This window comes from Carcharodon carcharias, assembly GCF_017639515.1.
Source record: "Carcharodon carcharias isolate sCarCar2 chromosome 36 unlocalized genomic scaffold, sCarCar2.pri SUPER_36_unloc_1, whole genome shotgun sequence".
NCBI lineage: Eukaryota > Metazoa > Chordata > Chondrichthyes > Lamniformes > Lamnidae > Carcharodon > Carcharodon carcharias.
The window spans coordinates 3,858,350-3,877,099 of NW_024470726.1; the positions used below are offsets into that span (position 1 = coordinate 3,858,350).

An 18,750-nucleotide genomic window follows, 5' to 3' on the forward strand; every position below is an offset into this window, starting at 1 on the left:
GGGGGTGATAGGTTATCGGGGGGTGGATGGGATGTAGATTTCGGGTGACGATCAGATCAGTCGTGATCTTATGAAATGGTGGAGCAGGCTCGAGGGGCTGAATGGCCTCACTCCTGCTCCTTACTCGTGTGGTAGATTGGAGAAGCTGGGGCTGTTCTCCTTGGAGAAGTGGAGGCTGAGCGGGGACTCGATAGAGGTGTTCAAAATCAGGCCAGGGCCTGGTCAGAGTGGACAGGGAGAAACTCTTCCCATCGGCGGAAGGATCGAGAACCAGTGGGACACAGATTTTAGGGCGATTGCAGCAAAGACGACGCGGGGAGAAACATTTTCACACGGGGTCTGGAATGCGCTGCCCGAGAGTGTGTGGGGGGGAGGCAGGTTAAGTCGAGGTTTTCTAAAAGGGAGTTGCACCGTTATCTGAACAGAGAAAACATTGGCGGGGCCACAGGACAAAAGGCAGGGCGAGGCACCAGGTGAATTGCCCCTTCAGAGGGCCAGTACAAGACATGACGGGCCCAATGGCCTCCTGTGCTGTAACCGTCCTCTGATTCCACTCTACCCCTGCTTGGCTGCTGTTTGGAAGAGGAGGCGTGTGAGGAGTTACCCTCACCCCCCCCTCCCCACCATCTCCGCTCTGTCCAGGCCAGAGTTCAGCAAACACCACCAGGGACTGGGTGAAATAGTCAACGTAGCTGGAAAAAAAATGAATGCTGTCAATTCCTCTGGTGTCTGATGGAAGGACACGGTTACATTTCTCTAGCACCTTTCACCCCCTCAGCACATCCCAAAGTGCTTCACAGCCAATGAAGCCACTTCTCGTGTCTGCTGTTGTAATGTGGCAGCCAGTTTGCGCACAGCAAGCTCCCGCAAGCAGCGATGTGATAATGACCCAGGTCATCTTGTCTTTTTTTTGGTAACGCTTGTCGAGAGATAAATATTGGCCCCAGGACCCCAGAGAGAACACACGGCGCTCTCTCGGCGTGGAGCCTCGGGGATGCGGCGCTCCCTCCCAAGGGAAATGCCAGCTTGGATTGTGGGCTCAAGTATCTGGAGTGGTGTCTGGAACCCAGGACCTTCTGACCCGGAGGTGAGAGAGAGCGACTCACCGAGCCACGGTTGAATTGCACACACACCACTTCAGTAAGCTCCTGCGGACATCAGAGATGTCCTGTGAATGCCTCTTTGTTCGTACTCCTTGTCCAAGGCTTTGCGAAAGTGTTTCGAAACAGCTTCCTGCAAGTGTTCTCTCGAACTCTGCTGGACTGACTCTCAGAACGACGCTCATTACCAGCGAGTGGTTGTGATCTGGAAGGCGCTGCCTGAAAGGGCGGTGGAAGCAGATTCAATAGGAACTTTCAAAAAGGGTGGGATGGGAATTGGATAAATACGCAAAGGGGAAAAGTTTGCAGGGATATGGGGGAAAGAGCAGGGGCTGAGTGAGTGAGACTAATCGGATAGTTCTTTCAAAGAGCTGGCACAGACACAATGGGCCGAATGCCCCCCCCCCCCCCCTGCTGTGCTGTGTGATTTTATGCTTTGCTGTCCTCTCTACCCCCCCACCCACCACCACCAGTGTCAGAGTAAAATACAGTATTTTTCAGAGCGATTGACAGCCTGAGTGGGCGACCGCAGCAGAACTGTGATCCCTTGCTGGAGTCGAGAGAAGGCTTGTGTTGAGTTGGCGCGTTTGGCAACCTCAAGCGCCCTCCAGCCTCCCCCAAGCACTTTACAGCCAATTAAGTATTTCTGAAGAGTTGGTCACTGCTGGTGATATATGAAATGCAGTAGCCAACTTGCGCACAGCCAGGTCCCAAAAACATCAGTGTGATCTGTTTTTTTTTAGTGATGCTCATTGAAGGATAACTATTGGCCCCAGGTCACTGGGGAGAACGCAGATGGGGACCTTGGTTTAATGTCTCATTGGAAAGATGGTACCTCCGACAGTGCGGCGCTCCCTCACTGCTGACCCTCCGACAGTGCGGCGCTCCCTCACTGCTGACCCTCCGACAGTGCGGCGCTCCCTCACTGCTGACCCTCCGACAGTGCGGCGCTCCCTCACTGCTGACCCTCCGACAGTGCGGCGCTCCCTCACTGCTGACCCTCCGACAGTGCGGCGCTCCCTCGTTGCTGACCCTCCGACAGTGCGGCGCTCCCTCACTGCTGACCCTCCGACAGTGCGGCGCTCCCTCACTGCTGACCCTCCGACAGTGCGGCGCTCCCTCACTGCTGACCCTCCGACAGTGCGGCGCTCCCTCACTGCTGACCCTCCGACAGTGCGGCGCTCCCTCACTGCTGACCCTCCGACAGTGCGGCGCTCCCTCACTGCTGACCCTCCGACAGTGCGGCGCTCCCTCACTGCTGACCCTCCGACAGTGCGGCGCTCACTCACTACTGACCCTACGACAGTGTGGCGCTGCCACACTACTGGCAGTGGGAGTGTCGGTCTGGTTTATGGGCTCGGGTCTCTGGAGTGGGGACTCGAACCCACGATCTTCTAACTCTGAGGCAAGAGATAGAGTTAGCCACTGAGCCACAGGTGGCCAGGATAACACTTCAGGACACTTGAATCTTTTTTTGTGTGTGCGTGGATCTACGATTGTGCTAAAGAGTTTCATTAACTTGATGAACTCTCTTGCCTTCCTGTCATTTGGAATCAATGATTAAATCAGTCAAAATGAAATGGAGTAATTTTTCTGCCATTCCTTCAGTCTGTTAGTTCAAGTTAAGCTTTCTCGTTTGTTTTTTTGCCTCTCTCTCTGTGTTTATCTCTCTCTCTCTCTGTGTTTATCTCTCTCTCTCTCTCTGTGTTTATCTCTCTCTCTCTGTCTGTGTTTATCTCTCTCTCTCTGTCTGTGTTTCTCTCTCTCTCTGTCTGTGTTTCTCTCTCTCTCTGTCTGTGTTTCTCTCTCTCTCTCTGTGTTTATCTCTCTCTCTCTCTCTGTGTTTATCTCTCTCTCTCTCTGTCTGTGTTTCTCTCTCTCTCTGTCTGTGCTTCTCTCTCTCTCTCTCTCTCTCTGTCTGTGTTTTTCTCTCTCTCTCTGTCTGTTTCTCTCTCTCTCTGTCTGTGTTTCTCTCTCTGTCTGTTTCTCTCTCTTTCTCTCTGTCTGTGTCTGTGTTTTTCTCTCTCTCTCTCTGTGTCTGTGTTTCTCTCTCTGTCTGTCTGTGTTTCTCTCTCTCTCTCTGTCTGTTTCTCTCTCTCTCTCTCTCTGTCTGTCTGTGTTTCTCTCTCTCTCTCTCCCTGTCTGTCTCTCTGTCTGTGTTTCTCTCTCTCTCCCTCTGTCTGTGTTTCTCTCTCTCTCTCTCTCTGTCTGTGTTTCTCTCTCTGTGACGTGCTAACTGATTTCTCTGTCTCTCTCCCCCCCCCACCTCACAGGGCTACACCTCGTTTTGGAATGACTGCATCTCAGCAGGGCTGCGTGGCTGCATCCTGGTGGAGCTGGCTCTGAGAGGCCGCATACAGCTGGAACCTGCCACCCTGCGGCGGAAGAGCCTGCTCAACCGCAAGGTGGGTGCCTGTGGGCAGTGTGGCATCGCTGGGGACAGGAAAGGACACAATGCAAGGCTGTCAGTGTTTGGGGGAGGGGGGGTGGTGTAGAGAGACGGTGGGAGAAGGGGGGAGACGGTGGGAGAAGGGGGGAGACGGTGGGAGAAGGGGGGAGACGGTGGGAGAGGGGGGGAGACGGTGGGAGAGTGGGGAGACGGTGGGAGAAGGGGGGAGACGGTGGGAGAAGGGGGGAGACGGTGGGAGAGGGGGGGAGACGGTGGGAGAGTGGGGGGGAGGTGATGACGGTGGGGGAGGGGGGACACAGAACTGCCTGCTCGGACTTCTGACTCCTTGTGGTTTCAGGTTCTGTTCAAGTCGGATGCTCCAACTGGGGATGTCCTCCTAGACGAAGCCTTGAAGCACATCAAAGCCACGGAACCAACTGAGACAGTCCAGAACTGGATTGAGCTGCTCACAGGTAATGGGTGTGTGCAGCTTCCTGCTTTCTAAACCGTGTGCCCACTGTGACTCCACTCCATTGTCTCAGGCCCCCTGTGACCACTGGGGTGGGGGGGGGGGGGTGATGATATTTGGGTGAAAGAGTATTTGAACGGGGTCTGGATGGGGGGGGTAGGGGGGCGGGCTTCAGTTATTGAATGGGGAAGGGAAAGAAGTTGAATCTGCCCTTATTCTCCCCCCTCCTTTACCCCCCCCCCATTCTCCCCTCTCCTTTACCCCCCCATTCTCCCCCTCTTTACCCCCCATTCTCCCCCTCTCCTTTATTCCCCCCATTCTCCCCCTCTCCTTTATTCCCCCCATTCTCCCCCTCTCCTTTATTCCCCCCCATTCTCCCCTCCTTTATTCCCCCCCCCATTCTCCCCCTCTCCTTTACCCCCCATTCTCCCCCTCTCCTTTACCCCCCCATTCTCCTCTCCTTTACCCCTCATTCTCCTCCTCTCCTTTACCCCCCATTCTCCCCCTCTCCTTTATTCCCCCCATTCTCCCCCTCCTTTATTCCCCCATTCTACCCCCTTCCTTTATTCCCCCACATTCTCCCCCTCCTTTATTCCCCCCCATTCTCCCCTCTCCTTTACCCCCCATTCTACCCCTCTCCTTTACTCCCCATTCTCCCCCTCTCCTTTATTCCCCCCATTCTCCCCCTCTCCTTTACACCCCCATTCTCCCCCTCTCCTTTACCCCCCCATTCTCCCCCTCTCCTTTATTCCCCCCATTCTCCCCCTCTCCTTTATTCCCCCCATTCTCCCCCTCTCCTTTATTCCCCCCCATTCTCCCCTCCTTTATTCCCCCCCATTCTCCCCCTCTCCTTTACCCCCCATTCTCCTCCTCTCCTTTACCCCTCATTCTCCTCCTCTCCTTTACCCCCCATTCTCCCCCTCTCCTTTATTCCCCCCATTCTCCCCCTCCTTTATTCCCCCCATTCTCCCCCCTTCTTTATTCCCCCCATTCTATTCCCCTCCTTTATTCCCCCACATTCTCCCCCTCCTTTATTCCCCCCCATTCTCCCCCTCTCCTTTACCCCCCATTCTACCCCTCTCCTTTACCCCCATTCTCCCCCTCTCCTTTATTCCCCCCATTCTCCCCCTCTCCTTTACCCCCCATTCTCCCCCTCTCCTTTACCCCCCATTTCTCCCCTCTCCTTTACCCCCCATTCTCCCTCTCTCCTTTATTGCCCCCATTCTCCCCCTCTCCTTTTTCCCCCCATTCTCCCTCTCTCCATTATTCCCCCCATTCTCCCTCTCTCCTTTATTCCCCCCATTCTCTCCCTCCTTTATTCCCCCCCATTCTCCCCCTCTCCTTTATCTCCCCCTCTCCTTTACCACCCCCCCACTCAGGATTATCTATTTACAGGCCTTGTTTGAGGTTCTAATTGGGCCTGAGAGTGCAGTCTGATAGACCACTCCCACACCAAAGAAAAGCCCCAAGATTTAAAGGGACCTTGCAGCTGTCAGTCCGAGCTCCATGGCGGCCGTTAGCTGCCTCGGAGTCTGCAACCCTAAAATCTCACCCGGCGACCCCCAGCTTTGGAAGCCCTGCGGTAGTGGGAGGTCAGGCAGTGAGTAACGGCTCGCTGGGAGGTGGTGGGGTGGTTGCTGAAGAGCCTGGTCCCTTAGTCGTCTCCAACGTGGGAGTGAACGTATTTATACCACTGTCCCTTCGACAGGCTGGATGTGTATGGGCAAGTGAACCAGGTGTGGCTCAACCAGCCCCCTGCCCTGTCCCAGACGCAGCGATCCCCTCCCCCTGTCTCTCCACTAGTCTCCAGCTAGGCTGGGACTGACCGCCTGGTTCCACTGTCCTCTGCCTGACCACAGCCTGCATGCAATAGCATCCCTCCCTGCACGCGTTCCCTCCGGTGTCACCCAAGGATCTTTCTTTGGCGCATCACCCACACCCCTCCTGTTTCTCGTCTCCGCGATGCTGCCCCTCAGCCACATCATCTGAACCCACGATGGAGGGTTCGCTGTGACAGCGGTCTCTCTCCCTCGTCTCGAGCCCTCCACTCACCTTGTTTGTACTCGTCCCAGTCCTGGGTGAGACGGTGTTTCTTCTCGTTAGACACTACAAAGCCCACAACTGTGGCCCCAGCCTTCCCGCCCTCCCCCAACTTCTTTTGCTCCACCATTGGCGGCCGTGCCTTCAGCTGCCTGGGGCCCTAAGCTCTGGAATTCCCTCCCTAAACCTCTCCGCCTCTCTTTCTGCCTCTCTCTCTCTCTGTCTTTCTACCACTCTCTCTCTCTTTCTGCCTCTCTCTCTCTCTCTCTTTCTGCCTCTCTCTCTCGCTCTCTCTCTCTTAAAATCGACCCCTCTGACCGAGCTTTTGTCCCTAAGTATCTCCTTATGTGGCTCGGAGTCAAATTCTGTCTGTGTAGAATTTTGCAATGTTACATTGCATTAAAGGTGCTATACAGCTGTATGTAGGTTATTGTTTTTGTAAGAAAGCTCGGAGCACTGCGCACAGTTCTGGTCTGGTTAGACCACACTCGGAGCGCTGTGCACAGCTCTGGTCTGGTTAGACCACACTCGGAGCGCTGTGCACAGTTCTGGTCTGGTTAGACCACACTCGGAGATACTGTGCACAGTTCTGGTCTGATTAGACCACACTCAGAGCACTGCGCACAGTTCTGGTCTGGTTAGACCACACTCGGAGATACTGTGCACAGTTCTGGTCTGGTTAGACCACACTCAGAGATACTGTGCACAGTTCTGGTCTGGTTAGACCACACTCAGAGATACTGTGCACAGTTCTGGTCTGGTTAGACCACACTCGGAGCGCTGTGCACAGTTCTGGTCTGGTTAGACCACACTCAGAGATACTGTGCACAGTTCTGGTCTGGTTAGACCACACTCGGAGATTCTGTGCACAGTTCTGGTCTGGTTAGACCACACTCGGAGATACTGAGCACAGTTCTGGTCTCCACATTATAAAAATGCAAAATCATTTTTACAAGAACGATACCAGAACTGGGAGGTTATAACTATCAGGAAAGGCTGAACAGGCCGGGGGCTCTTCTCTCTAGAAAAGAGACGGCTGAGGGGGTGACCTGTTCGAGGTCTTTAAAATTGTGAAAGGATTTCAAAAGGGTCGACGTAGAGAAAATGTTTCCACTTGTAGTGGAGAGAAACCAGAACTAGGGGAGTCATCAATATAAGAGTCACAAATAAATCCGATGTGGAATTCAGGAGAAACTTCTTTACCCAGTGAGCGGGGAGAATGTGGGGCTCGCTCCCATAGGGAGTGGTTGAGGTGAGTCAGAGATGGATTGAAGTGGGGTGGTGGCGGTGGTGGCGGTGGCGGCGGCGGTGGTGGCGGTGGCGGTGGTGGCGGTGGCGGCTGCGGCTGCTGGATAAACACACGAGGGAGAAAGGAATAGGATATGTTGATGGGGAGACATGGAGGAGGCTGGTGTGGAGCAGAAGCACCAGCATGGAGCAGAGGGGCTGAACGGCCTGTTTCTGTGCTGGGAATTCTACGGGACGAAACTCAGTTGCCTCTAAAACAAGCCCAGGGTTCATGATAAACCCGCACTCATTTTTTCTGATGTAGGCAGTGTATGATAGGGTAGATGTAGAGAAGGCGTTTCCACTTGTTGGGAGGGAGACCGGAACGAGGTAGTCATCGATATAGGACAGTCGCTAATAAACCCAGTGGGGAACTCAGGAGAAACTTCTTTCCCCAGAGAGTGGGGAGATTGTCTACTTGAACTGCTGCCTTCAGGGACCTGCGTACTTGTACGCTAATATTTCCTCTGCTTCTTCTGTTTTACCTCACCTGTCGTTTTTTGTTTTCCACGCCTCGTCCCCACCGAACCAGGTGAAACGTGGAACCCGCTGAAGCTGAACTACCAGATCCGCAACGTGCGCGAGCGGCTGGCCAAGAGCCTGGTGGAGAAGGGCGTCCTGACGACGGAGAAGCAGAACTTCCTGCTCTTCGACATGACCACCCACCCGGTGACCAACGACACGCTCAAGCAGCGGCTCATCAAGAAGCTGCAGGACGCCTTCCTGGACAAGTGGGTGAAGGACCCGCAGCGCATGGACAGGCGGCTGCTGGCCCTCGTCCTGCTGGCCCACAGCTCGGACGTTTTGGAGAACGCCTTCGTCCCCCTCCTGGACGACCAGTACGAGCTGGCCACCGGCCGGTCCCGCGAGCTCCTGGAACTGAACCCGGACGTGGAGTGCAGCAAACCAAACGCCAATGAAATGATCTGGGCTGTCATGGCCGCTTTCTCTAAGTAACAATGGGCCCTTTTTTCTCCCCCCCCCCCCACCCCCAAACCCCCTTACTCTTTCTTTATTTTTTCTCTCTCGAAAGCCTGAAAAATTTCACTGGCCAAGTCGGATGAGGATGGGCGGTGGGGGGGTGGGGGGGGGGGGGTTTAATTAGCATGCAAAATGTAACCAGCAGTCCTTTGCAGCGTTCGCTTTCCATTTCCCCCTTCTTCTGGGACGCAGTATCATGGGTGTTGGTAGCTCTACGAGGGCCAATAGGGCCTCTGAGTGATTTTTTAACTCTTCCCATCCCTTTCTCGACCGCAGGTGTCGAGCCAGTTGCCCCGTCGTTGCTACCTATGCTGTGACGGAGGAGGGGGGGATGGTGGTGGTGGCGGTGGTGGAGATGGGGGTACAAATTATCCCGGTGGATTTGCCCTGCTAAGCCATTCGAGGGGAAGCGAGCCTTTTTCCTCCTAACCCTTTGTCCAGGGCGATCCTTCTAGCTGTTGACGTCTTTTTTGGAGTTGGGGGGGGGGGGGTTGGTGGGGAGCTGTAGCCATATTTGACGGCAGCGCTGCAGTACTTCTTTTTGGCCACCAGGGTGTCCGCACTGCTCCTTGGCGCCCCCTTATGACATGAATCCAGTACCGCAAAGGCAGCAAATTGGGCCCTTTCTTCGCTTCCACCTCCCCAAGGCAGTATGGCTTGTGGGGGAGGGAGGGGATAACTGTTGAAGCTCTTTCATTTGAAAGCAAATCCTAACCTAATGCCTTATAATCATCTTTGTTGTTGGGAGAGTTTCGATTTGTTTGTAAGTCCAATTTTCTTTTCCCTCTCTCTCTCTCTCTCTCTCTCTCTGTCAAAATGTTCTGAAACCCTGAGTCAATGTCTTGTTTCCGTTTTAAGGGGTCCAGCTCCCCGACCTTGGACTGTCCCGCTCTGTGACATCATTGGTTCCGGACAGCATCAGGCTGTACTCCGCCAGTGACATCATCATTGGGCTGCCCCATTGTTGTAAGATAGGGGGGTTTGTGGGGGTGGGGGGGGGTGGGGGGGAGAACAGATTTGAACCTTGGCAATAAGTTTGACTGTTCACATAAGGTGATTGGGTCCAGATATTTTCCTGCGCGCGAGGCCGTGGGGCGGCCACTGTTTCTTATCCCCTTTCGGCCGGACAGGTTGTTGGGATGGTGGTGGAACTGAACGCGGGCAAGAGAAATGGGCACCAGACTGGGTATTGCTGTCCCCTCCCAGCCTTAGCCCCCTCTACAGGCCTGCCTGGGACCGACTGGTGAGTGCAGCAGCAAACCCCCCCCCAACCACCCCCCACACGTCAATGGACGCCTATGGCTCATCTTGTTCACTGGCTCCATAAGCTGGTGACCTCTGCCCACAGTCTGGATCTCTAATCCTGGTGCAGGAATCATAGTCCCTCGAAGGGTGATCTCTCTTGCTTGGCATACGATGTCCAAGTGGTAGGTTCACCTTCTCTTCAGATCTGTCAGAGGGTTCTCTGACTCTCTCTCTCTCTCTCTCTCTCTTTCTCCCTCTTTCCTTCTCCCCTTGTTCTCTCACTGTCTCTCTCTTGTTCACTCTCTCGTTCCCCATTTTCTTTCTCTATCTCTTTCCCCCCAATTTTCTCTCTCTTCCCCCCCAATTTTCTCTCTCGCCCCCATTTTCTCTCTCCCTCTCCCTCCCTTCCCCCCATTTTCTCTCTCCCCCTCTCTCTCCCCCCATTTTCCCTCTCTCTCCCCCCATTTTCCCTCTCTCTCCCCCCATTTTCCCTCTCTCTCCCCCCATTTTCCCTCTCTCTCCCCCCATTTTCCCTCTCTCTCTATTCCCCATTTTCCCTCTCTCTCTATTCCCCATTTTCCCTCTGTCTTTCTCTTCCCCTCATTTTCTCCCTCTCTCTCTTTGTTCCCTCCCATTTTCTTTTTCTCTGTCTCTCTCTCTCTCTCTCTCTCTCTCTCTCACTCCCTCTCCCCCTCTCCCTCTCTCTCTCTCTCTCTCTCTCTCTCTCTCTCTCTCTCTCTCTCCTCACCCACCCGCAATTCTCTGGATCTCAGGCTGGTGCCTTTTTTTCAATCCCGCCCCCCTCTCCTGAAGGCTTCTCCGGGTTGGGGTGGGGGGGGGGGGGGGGGGGTGGCGAGTGGTGAGATGGGTTCCGGCTGCCACTAACGCCCCCGCCCCCACCTTCACGGCTCCCAGGCGCCGAGGTGGGTGGGAAGGGCGGAAACTGTCTGACTGTGGAAGGAAGCACGGCCGACCCCGGCCTGGGGGGGGGGGGTATTGAGCTGAAAGCGGGGGCGGTGGGTGATCCCGATCGTGCTAAAACCAACGCGACCCCTCTTTCATCCCGTGAAGCGTTTCGGATTGACGGCGACGAGTGACTGAATCTGCTTGGGCAGTCGGCTGGGGCTCTTCCTGTGGCATCGTATGTGGACCACCCCGTTCAGGAGGGGGTGAGAATTTAAGAAGGGACCCCACGTGTTCAAGGAAACCCCCCCCCCCCCCCCCCAACACTGCCTACCCGCTCTAATTTTCACCAGGGTGTTTCTGGAGAGTTAGAAAGAACTCGATGTTAGTAATTTGTTAAGTTGCAATTCACTTGGAGTAATCTTTTTTTTTTCCCACCCCCACCTCTATGGTTCAGTATGTAATCAAAGAGACTCTGTAAAATAAATTTAAACTAGTTTAACAATTAATTTTTTTCTAACCAGCTCCTGGATGACGTGTCATTGCTCTCTTTCAGCTCCCAGCTTTGAGGTTGCGGCACCCCCTTTCCAAAGGGATTTCTGTAGCGCCTCTTTGTGAGGGAGAACGTCCCCGAGACGCCTCACAGCAGCGTTATTGGACAGAATCTGACCCCCGAGCCGCGTGAGGAGATATTAGGGACAGGGTGACCAAAAACTCAGTCAGAGAGGCCGGTTTTAAGGGGCGTCTTAAAGGAGTAGAGAGAGAGAGAGAGAGAGAGAGGGGGGTGGAGAGGTTTGGGGAGGGAATTCCAGAGCTCAGGGCGCCCCCCCCCCCCCCCCCCCCCTCAGGCAGCTGAAGGCACGGCCGCCAATGGTGGAGCGATGGGAATCGGGGGATGGGCAAGAGGCCAGAGGGTTGTAGGGGCTGGAGGAGGTTACAGAGATAGGGAGGGGTGTAGGGGCTGGAGGAGGTTACAGAGATAGGGAGGGGTGTAGGGGCTGGAGGAGGTTACAGAGGTAGAGAGGGTTGTAGGGGTTGGAGGAGGTTACAGAGAGGGAGGGATGTAGGGGCTGGAGGTTACAGAGATAGGGAGGGGTGTAGGGGCTGGAGGAGGTTACAGAGATAGGGAGGGGTGTAGGGGCTGGAGGAGGTTACAGAGATAGGAGTGTCGCGGCTGGAGGAGGTTACAGAGATAGGGAGGGGTGTAGGGGCTGGAGGAGGTTGCAGAGATAGGGAGGGGTGTAGGGGCTGGAGAAAGTTATAGAGATAGGGAGGGGTGTAGGGGCTGGAGGAGGTTACAGAGATAGGGAGGGGTGTAGGGGCTGGAGGAGGTTACAGAGATAGGGAGGGGTGTAGGGGCTGGAGAAAGTTATAGAGATAGGGAGGGGTGTAGGGGCTGGAGGAGGTTACACAGATAGGGAGGGATGTAGGGTCTGGATGAGGTTACAGAGATAGGGAGGGGTGTAGGGGTTGGAGGAGGTTACAGAGATAGGGAGGGGTGTAGGGGCTGGAGGAGGTTACAGAGATAGGGGTGTAGGGGCTGGAGGAGGTTACAGAGATAGGGAGGGGTGTAGGGGCTGGAGGAGGTTACAGAGATAGGGAGGGGTGTAGGGGCTGGAGGAGGTTACAGAGATAGGGAGGGGGTGCCATTGGCTGTGAAGTGCTTTGGGATGTCCAAATGCTGGGAAAGAGTCTATAGAAATGTAAGTGTTTTCTTTCTGAGCTGCTTGACCTCTGGGTGGGGGCTGGATGTGCAGGTGCACAAGATCCTGTGAGCACTCGTGGGAGAAGAATGGGAGGGTGGGGGAATTCTCCCGCTGTCCTGCGGCCCAGCCTCACTAAATCAGATAATCTGGTCAGTAGATCGGTGGGGTGCTGGCTGTGTGCCAATTAGCTGCCACATTTGCACACTAACAGTGAGTACACTTCATTAAAAAGCCCTTCATTGGCTATAATGTGTTTTGAGGTTCATGAAAGGTGCTAAAGGAAATTCTGTACCACAGACGGTGCCTCTAGTGTTGGGGTGGACACCTTCCCCATCCCCTCCCCCTCACCCACCCGCTTCCATTCATGGCCGTGGTTTGTTTTATGTCCGCCTGAGAGGGCAGATGGGTGGGTTCAATTTAACATCTTAACCCCTAAAGACAGCACCTCTGACAGTGCAGCAGTCCCTCAGTACTGATCCTCTGACAGAGCGGCGCTCCCTCAGTACTGACCCTCCAACAGTACAGCCCTCCCTCAGTACTGACCCTCCGACAATGTGGCCCTCCCTCAGTACTGACCCTCCGACAGTGTGGCGCTCCCTCAGTACTGACCCTCCGACAGTGTGGTCCTCCCTCAGTACTGACCCTCCAACAGTGCGGCCCTCCCTCAGTACTGACCCTCCGACAATGTGGCCCTCCCTCAGTACTGACCCTCCGACAGTGTGGCGCTCCCTCAGTACTGACGTTCCGACAGTGTGGTCCTCCCTCAGTACTGACCCTCCGACAGTGCGGCCCTCCCTCAGTACTGACCCTCCGACAGTGTGGCGCTCCCTCAGTACTGATCCTCTGACAGAGCGGCGCTCCCTCAGTACTGACCCTCCGACAGTGCGACGCTCCCTCAGTACTGACACCGGGCAGTCAAGTTTGGGAATTAAACACACAAACCTCTGACTCTGGTGAAAGATCTACCCATTGTTTTAAAAAGTTTAATATATTTCAGCAGCTGCACTGCAGCAGGCCGTGAATTATAATAGTAATTTTTGGGCCGGAGGTATTTTTAAATGACGAAGCTACAGTACCTTGACCCTCCATGTGGTGAGCTATTAAAGTGATCAGCTCTCAACTGTGCCACCATCAGGAATGGTGTGATTTTGCAGCCCTGGTCCAGAAATGTCGACCATTCAGTCCCAACCTGTCTCTGTTGGTATTTACCCTCCACACAAGCAATATAGTCCGTATCACATTCGCCCACTCAATTAAATTTGCACATAGCAAGCTCCCACCAGCAGCAGTGTGGTTGTGACCCAGATCATCTGTTTTTTGTTTAGTGATGTTGGTTGAGGGATTAATATTGGCCCAGGACACTGGGGAGAATTCTCCACTACCCAATCCCCACCCCAGCCTTTCATTAGTGGCTGTGGGATCTCTCACGTCCACCTGAGGTGGCAGGCGGGGCTTCGGTTCGACGTCTCACCCGAAAGGCAGTGCAGCACTCTCTCAGTACTGGCACTGGGCGTGTCCGCCCGGACTATGGGGCTCGGGTGTCTGGAGTGGGGACTCAAACTCCTGACCTTCTGACTCAGAGGTGAGAGAGAGCGACCCACTGAGCCATTTCCTCAACTAAGCTTTTATCATTTATCTCCAACAGCCTCAGTTATGAGTCGTCTGGACTAATGATTAGAAAGCTCCTTTTCTGGTGGTGGATATTTGAATGAGTATGTCTGTGTGTGCCTCTCTTGCCCGCTCGCTTCCCCCCACTGTCTCTTTCTCTCACTCTCTATCTCTCTCTCTCTCACGCGCCCGCTCTCTCTTTGCCCCTGTCCCTTTGCAGCAATGATTGCAGCCTTCATGTCACCACTAAACCTTTTCAGTGTTAACACAAGGCCGAGGTATTGCCAGGTGGGATCTGAAATTATAGGAACGGAAAGAGGTTGCCTAGCCCCTCAAGTCTGTCCTGACAACCCCCCCCCCCCCCCCCCATTCAATCGGTGCGTGGCTGATGCATGCTTCGTACCCCTGAAGAGAGAGATATGCTGCCAAAGCTTTTTGTCCGGTGTTCGTCGGTGCGAAAGGGTGCAGAGTGTCAAATTTCAGCCTGCTAACCGATTAGCGCCCGTTTCTCCTGTTGTAGTCCTTTGAAATTTGGTATTCTTGTGTTTGTCCTGGTGAGCGCAGGATGAAAAGCTTCGACAACATGTCTCCCTGTCCAGCGGTTATCCCAACTCTGTTTAACCCGCCTCGGCCCCGTATCCCTGGATAACCCTTATCTTAACAAAAACCTTGCAGCACAGGAGGAAGAGGCCATTCGACCCATTGGGCCCGTACTGGCCCTTCGAAAGAGCTATCCAGTTAGCCCCGCTCTTTCCCTCTCGTCATCGCCCCGAAGTTTCTCTGCCCCCCCTCCCGCCCTATCCCTGCAAATTTTTCCCCTTCAAGTATTTGTCCGATTTCCCCCTTGTGAAAGTTCCTATTGAATCTGCTCCCATCGGCCTTTTCAAGTGGAGAACTCGGCCTAAGCCAGGGATGTGCCCGGGCCTCCAGTTGTGTCTGGCAGCTGGACGCAACCACTTAGGCTTAAGGCCATAAGACATAGGAGCAGAAATTAGGCCATTCAGCCCATCGAGTCTGCTCCGCCTTTCAATCATGGCTGATAAGTTTCTCAACCCCATTCTCCCGCCTTCTCCCCGTAACCTTTGATCCCCCCCTTACCAATCAAGAACCTATCTATCTCGGTCTTAAATACACTCAATGACCCGGCCTCCACAAACTTCTGTGGCAATGAATTCCATAGATTCACCACTCTCTGGCTAAAGAAGTTTCTCCTCATCTCTGTTCTAAAAGGTCTTCCCTTTACTCTGAGGCTGTGCCCTCGGGTCCTAGTCTCTCCCACTAATGGAAACATCTTCCCCACGTCCACTCTATCCAGGCCTTTCAGTATTCTGTAAATTTCAGTCAGATCCCCCCTCATCCTTCTAAACTCCACTGAGTATAGACCCAGAGTCCTCAAACGTTCCTCGTATGTTAAGCCTTTCATTCCTGGGATCATTCTCGTGAACCTCCTCTGGACCCTCTCCAGGGACAGCACATCCTTCCTGAGATACGGGGCCCAAAATTGCTCACAATATTCTAAATGTGGTCTGACCAGAGCCTTATAAAGCCTCAGCAGCACATCCCTGCTTTTATAATCTAGTTCTCTCGAAATAAATGCTAACATTGCATTTGTCTTCCTAACTATTGCGTCAACCTGCAAGTTAACCTTAAGAGAATCCTGGACTGGGGCTCCTAAGTCCCTTTGCACTCCAGATTTCTGAATTCTCTCCCCATTTAGAAAATAGTCTATGCCTCTATTCTTCCTACCAAAGTGCATGACCTTACACTTCCCCACGTTGTATTCCATCTGCCACTTTGCCCATTCTCCTAACCTGTCCAAATCCTTCTGCAGCCTCCCAGCCTCCTCAATACTACCGGTCCCTCCACCTATCTTTGTATCATCTGCAAACTTAGCCAGGATGCCCTCAGTTCCTTCATCTAGATCATTAATGTATAAAATGACAAGTTGTGGTCCCAACACTGACCCCTGCGGAACTCCACTAGTCACCGGCTGCCATCCTGAGAAGGACCCCCTTATCCCCACTCTCTGCCTCCTGCCAGACAGCCAATCTTCTATCCATGCTAATACCTTGCCTCTAACACCATGGGCTCTTATCTTACTGAGCAGCCTCCTGTGCGGCACCTTGTCAAAGGCCTTCTGGAAGTCCAAGTAGATAACATCCATTGGCTCCCCTTTGTCTAACCTACTCGTTACATCCTCAAAGAATTCTAACAGATTTGTCAGGCATGACCTCCCCTTGATGAAACCATGCTGACTTTGCCCTATTTTACCATGCACTTCCAAGTATTCTGAAATCTCATCCTTAATAATGGACTCTTAAGACCTTACCAACGACTGAGGTCAGGCTAATCGGCCTGTAATTTCCCGTGGAGGTGATGAGGGTGGGCAGTGGGTGGTGTCTGCACGTGTTATTCAGTGGATACTCTAACGGGAGTTATGCTGAGTTTTCATACGCCACTGGTTGTGTCTCCACTGAAAAATTGACAATTCCAGACCTAGCAGAGGAGATTTACCCAGAATGGGACTCGGGATGAGGGGCTTCAGTTCATGTGGAGAAGCTGGGATTGTTCTCCTTAGAGCAGAGAAGGTTAAGGTGGATGGGGATTGTTTGGGCCTCTGTTCGAGGAAGAAGTTAAGGGCCCTCAGACCATCCTGGTGGGGGATGGAGGTGTAGAGGGATTGGACGTCCATGGTGAAGAGGAAGCGGTTGGGGCCAGGGAACTGGAAATTGTTGATGTGACGTAAGGTGTCAGAGGAATCACGGATGTAGGTGGGAAGGGACTGGACAAGGGGAGAGAGAAGGGAGTCAGGATAACGAGAAATGAGTTCTTTGGGGCAGGAGCAAGCTGAGACGATCGGTCTACCGGGGCAGTTCTGTTTGTGGATTTTGGGTAGGAGATAGAAGTGGGCCGTCCGAGGTTGGGCGACTATCAGGTTGGAAGCTGTGGGAGGAAGATCCCCAGAGGAGATGAGGTCAGTGACAGTCCTGGAAACAATGGCTTGATGTTCAGTGGTGGGGTCATGGTCCAGGGAGAGTTGGAGGAGTGTCTGCGAGTTGACGCTCAGCCTCCGCGAGGTAGAGGTCAGTGCGCCAGACAACAACAGCACCACTCTTGTCAGCGGGTTTGATGACAATGTCAGGGTTGGACCTGAGAGAATGGAGTGCAGTAAGTTCAGAGAGAGAGAGATTAGAATGGGTGAGAGGAGCAGAGAAATTGAGACGACTAATGTCGCGTCGACAGTTCTCAATGAAAAGATCAAGAGAAGGTAAGAATCCCGAGGGAGGGGTCTAGGTTGAGGGAGAATATTGGAGGTGGGTGAAAGGATCCGTTGAATGGGGAGAGGACTCCTGCCCAAAGAAGTGAGCCTGGAGACGAAGACGGCGGAAGAAGAGTTCAGCATCATGCTGAGCCCAAAATTCATTGAGGTGAGGGCGTAAGGGTATGAAACTAAGTCCTTTGCTGAGCACTGAACGTTCAGCGTTAGAGAGGGGAAGGTCAGGGGGTATAGTGAATACATGCCTGGGGCTGGGATTGGAAGATGGACATCAACAATTTCCAGTTCCCTGGCCCCAACCACTTCCTCTTCACCATGGACGTCCAATCCCTCTACACCTCCATCCCCCACAAGGATGGTCTGAGGTCCCTTAGCTTCTTCCTTGAACAGAGGCCCGAACAATCCCCATCCACCGCTAAAGTGTTGGACAGAGTAAAGGAGAAACTGTTTCCACTGGGCAGGAGGGTCGGTAACCAGAGGGGACACAGCTTGAAGAGAATCGGGAAGGGAACCAGAGGGGGAGATGAAAGTTTTTATTTTATTTTTACACAGCGAGTTGTTGTGATCTGGAAGGCGCTGCTTGAAAGGGCAGTGGAAGCAGATTCAATAGGAACTTTCAAAAGGGGGGGAATTGGATAAATACTTGAAGGGGAAAAATTTGCAGGGCTGGTGGGGAGATCAGATGGGGGAGAAGTGGGACTAATTGGATACATTTTTCAGAGAGACAGCTCCGACGTGATGGGCCAAATGGCCTCCTGTGCTGCATGATTCTACAAAGTGATTTCTTGGCTCCTCCACCCCCTCCCTCCCGGTGCTGAGTGACTTTATCTTTGGTCTCTGCTTTCTCAGGCAGCGACTGTGTGTGTGTGGTTACTTTAAACTGGCAGTAAAGAGAGAGTCACACTTCATTTGGGCTTTAAATTGGAGCTCATTGTCGCCTTTGAGTCTTTGTTGCCTCCGATTAGCAGCACACATCAAGAAGTTGGTGGACTTATAAACGTTGCATTGTTAAAGCCTTTAGATCATATGATCCTACTCTCTGGTTTTGGTTCAGGCTTAATATTAAAACGAGAATCAGCGAGCTTACTGATGTTTAAAAATCAACATGCATCAGGTTCCTAGGACAAATCTGTTGACAGCAGTCGGCATTGGAGAAACTGCACAACTGACACAAGCTATGGAGAACAATTGAGGTAATAATTCTTGTTGGACAGCCTGAAAGGTAAGGAACAGGAACCTTTCTTGGAGCAAAGCTGCTCCCTCAGCACAGGATTAGATACAGAGTAAAGCTCCCTCTACACTGTTCGCATCAAACACTCCCAGGACAGGTACAGCACGGGGTAAGATACAGAGTAAAGCTCCTTCTACACTGTCCCCATCAAACACTCCCAGGACAGGTACAGCACGGGGTTAGATACAGAGTAAAGCTCCCTCTACACTGTCCCCATCAAACACTCCCAGGACAGGTACAGCACGGGGTTAGATACAGAGTAAAGCTCCCTCTACACTGTCCCCATCAAACATTCCCAGGACAGGTACAGCACGGGGTAAGATACAGAGTAAAGCTCCTTCTACACTGTCCGCATCAAACACTCCCAGGACAGGTACAGCACGGGGTTAGATACAGAGTAAAGCTCTCTCTACACTGTCCCCATCAAACACTCCCAGGACAGGTACAGCACGGGGTTAGATACAGAGTAAATCTCTCTCTACACTGTCCCCATCAAACACTCCCAGGGCTGGTA

General features: G+C 53.3%; 1 protein-coding gene across 1 annotated transcript in view; it reads left to right on the plus strand.

Moving 5' to 3' along the window:
* LOC121274292 (Golgi phosphoprotein 3-like) overlaps positions 1-8,285 on the plus strand; it is a 30,368-nt gene extending 22,083 nt beyond the window's left edge. Inside the window, exons 2-4 of the mRNA XM_041181522.1 lie at positions 3,374-3,505; positions 3,848-3,962; positions 7,818-8,285. Coding sequence (XP_041037456.1) covers positions 3,374-3,505; positions 3,848-3,962; positions 7,818-8,242 — 672 coding nt within the window. The 3' untranslated portion in view covers positions 8,243-8,285. The remainder of the gene's footprint in view (positions 1-3,373; positions 3,506-3,847; positions 3,963-7,817) is intronic.
* The last annotated feature ends 10,465 nt before the right edge of the window (positions 8,286-18,750 follow it).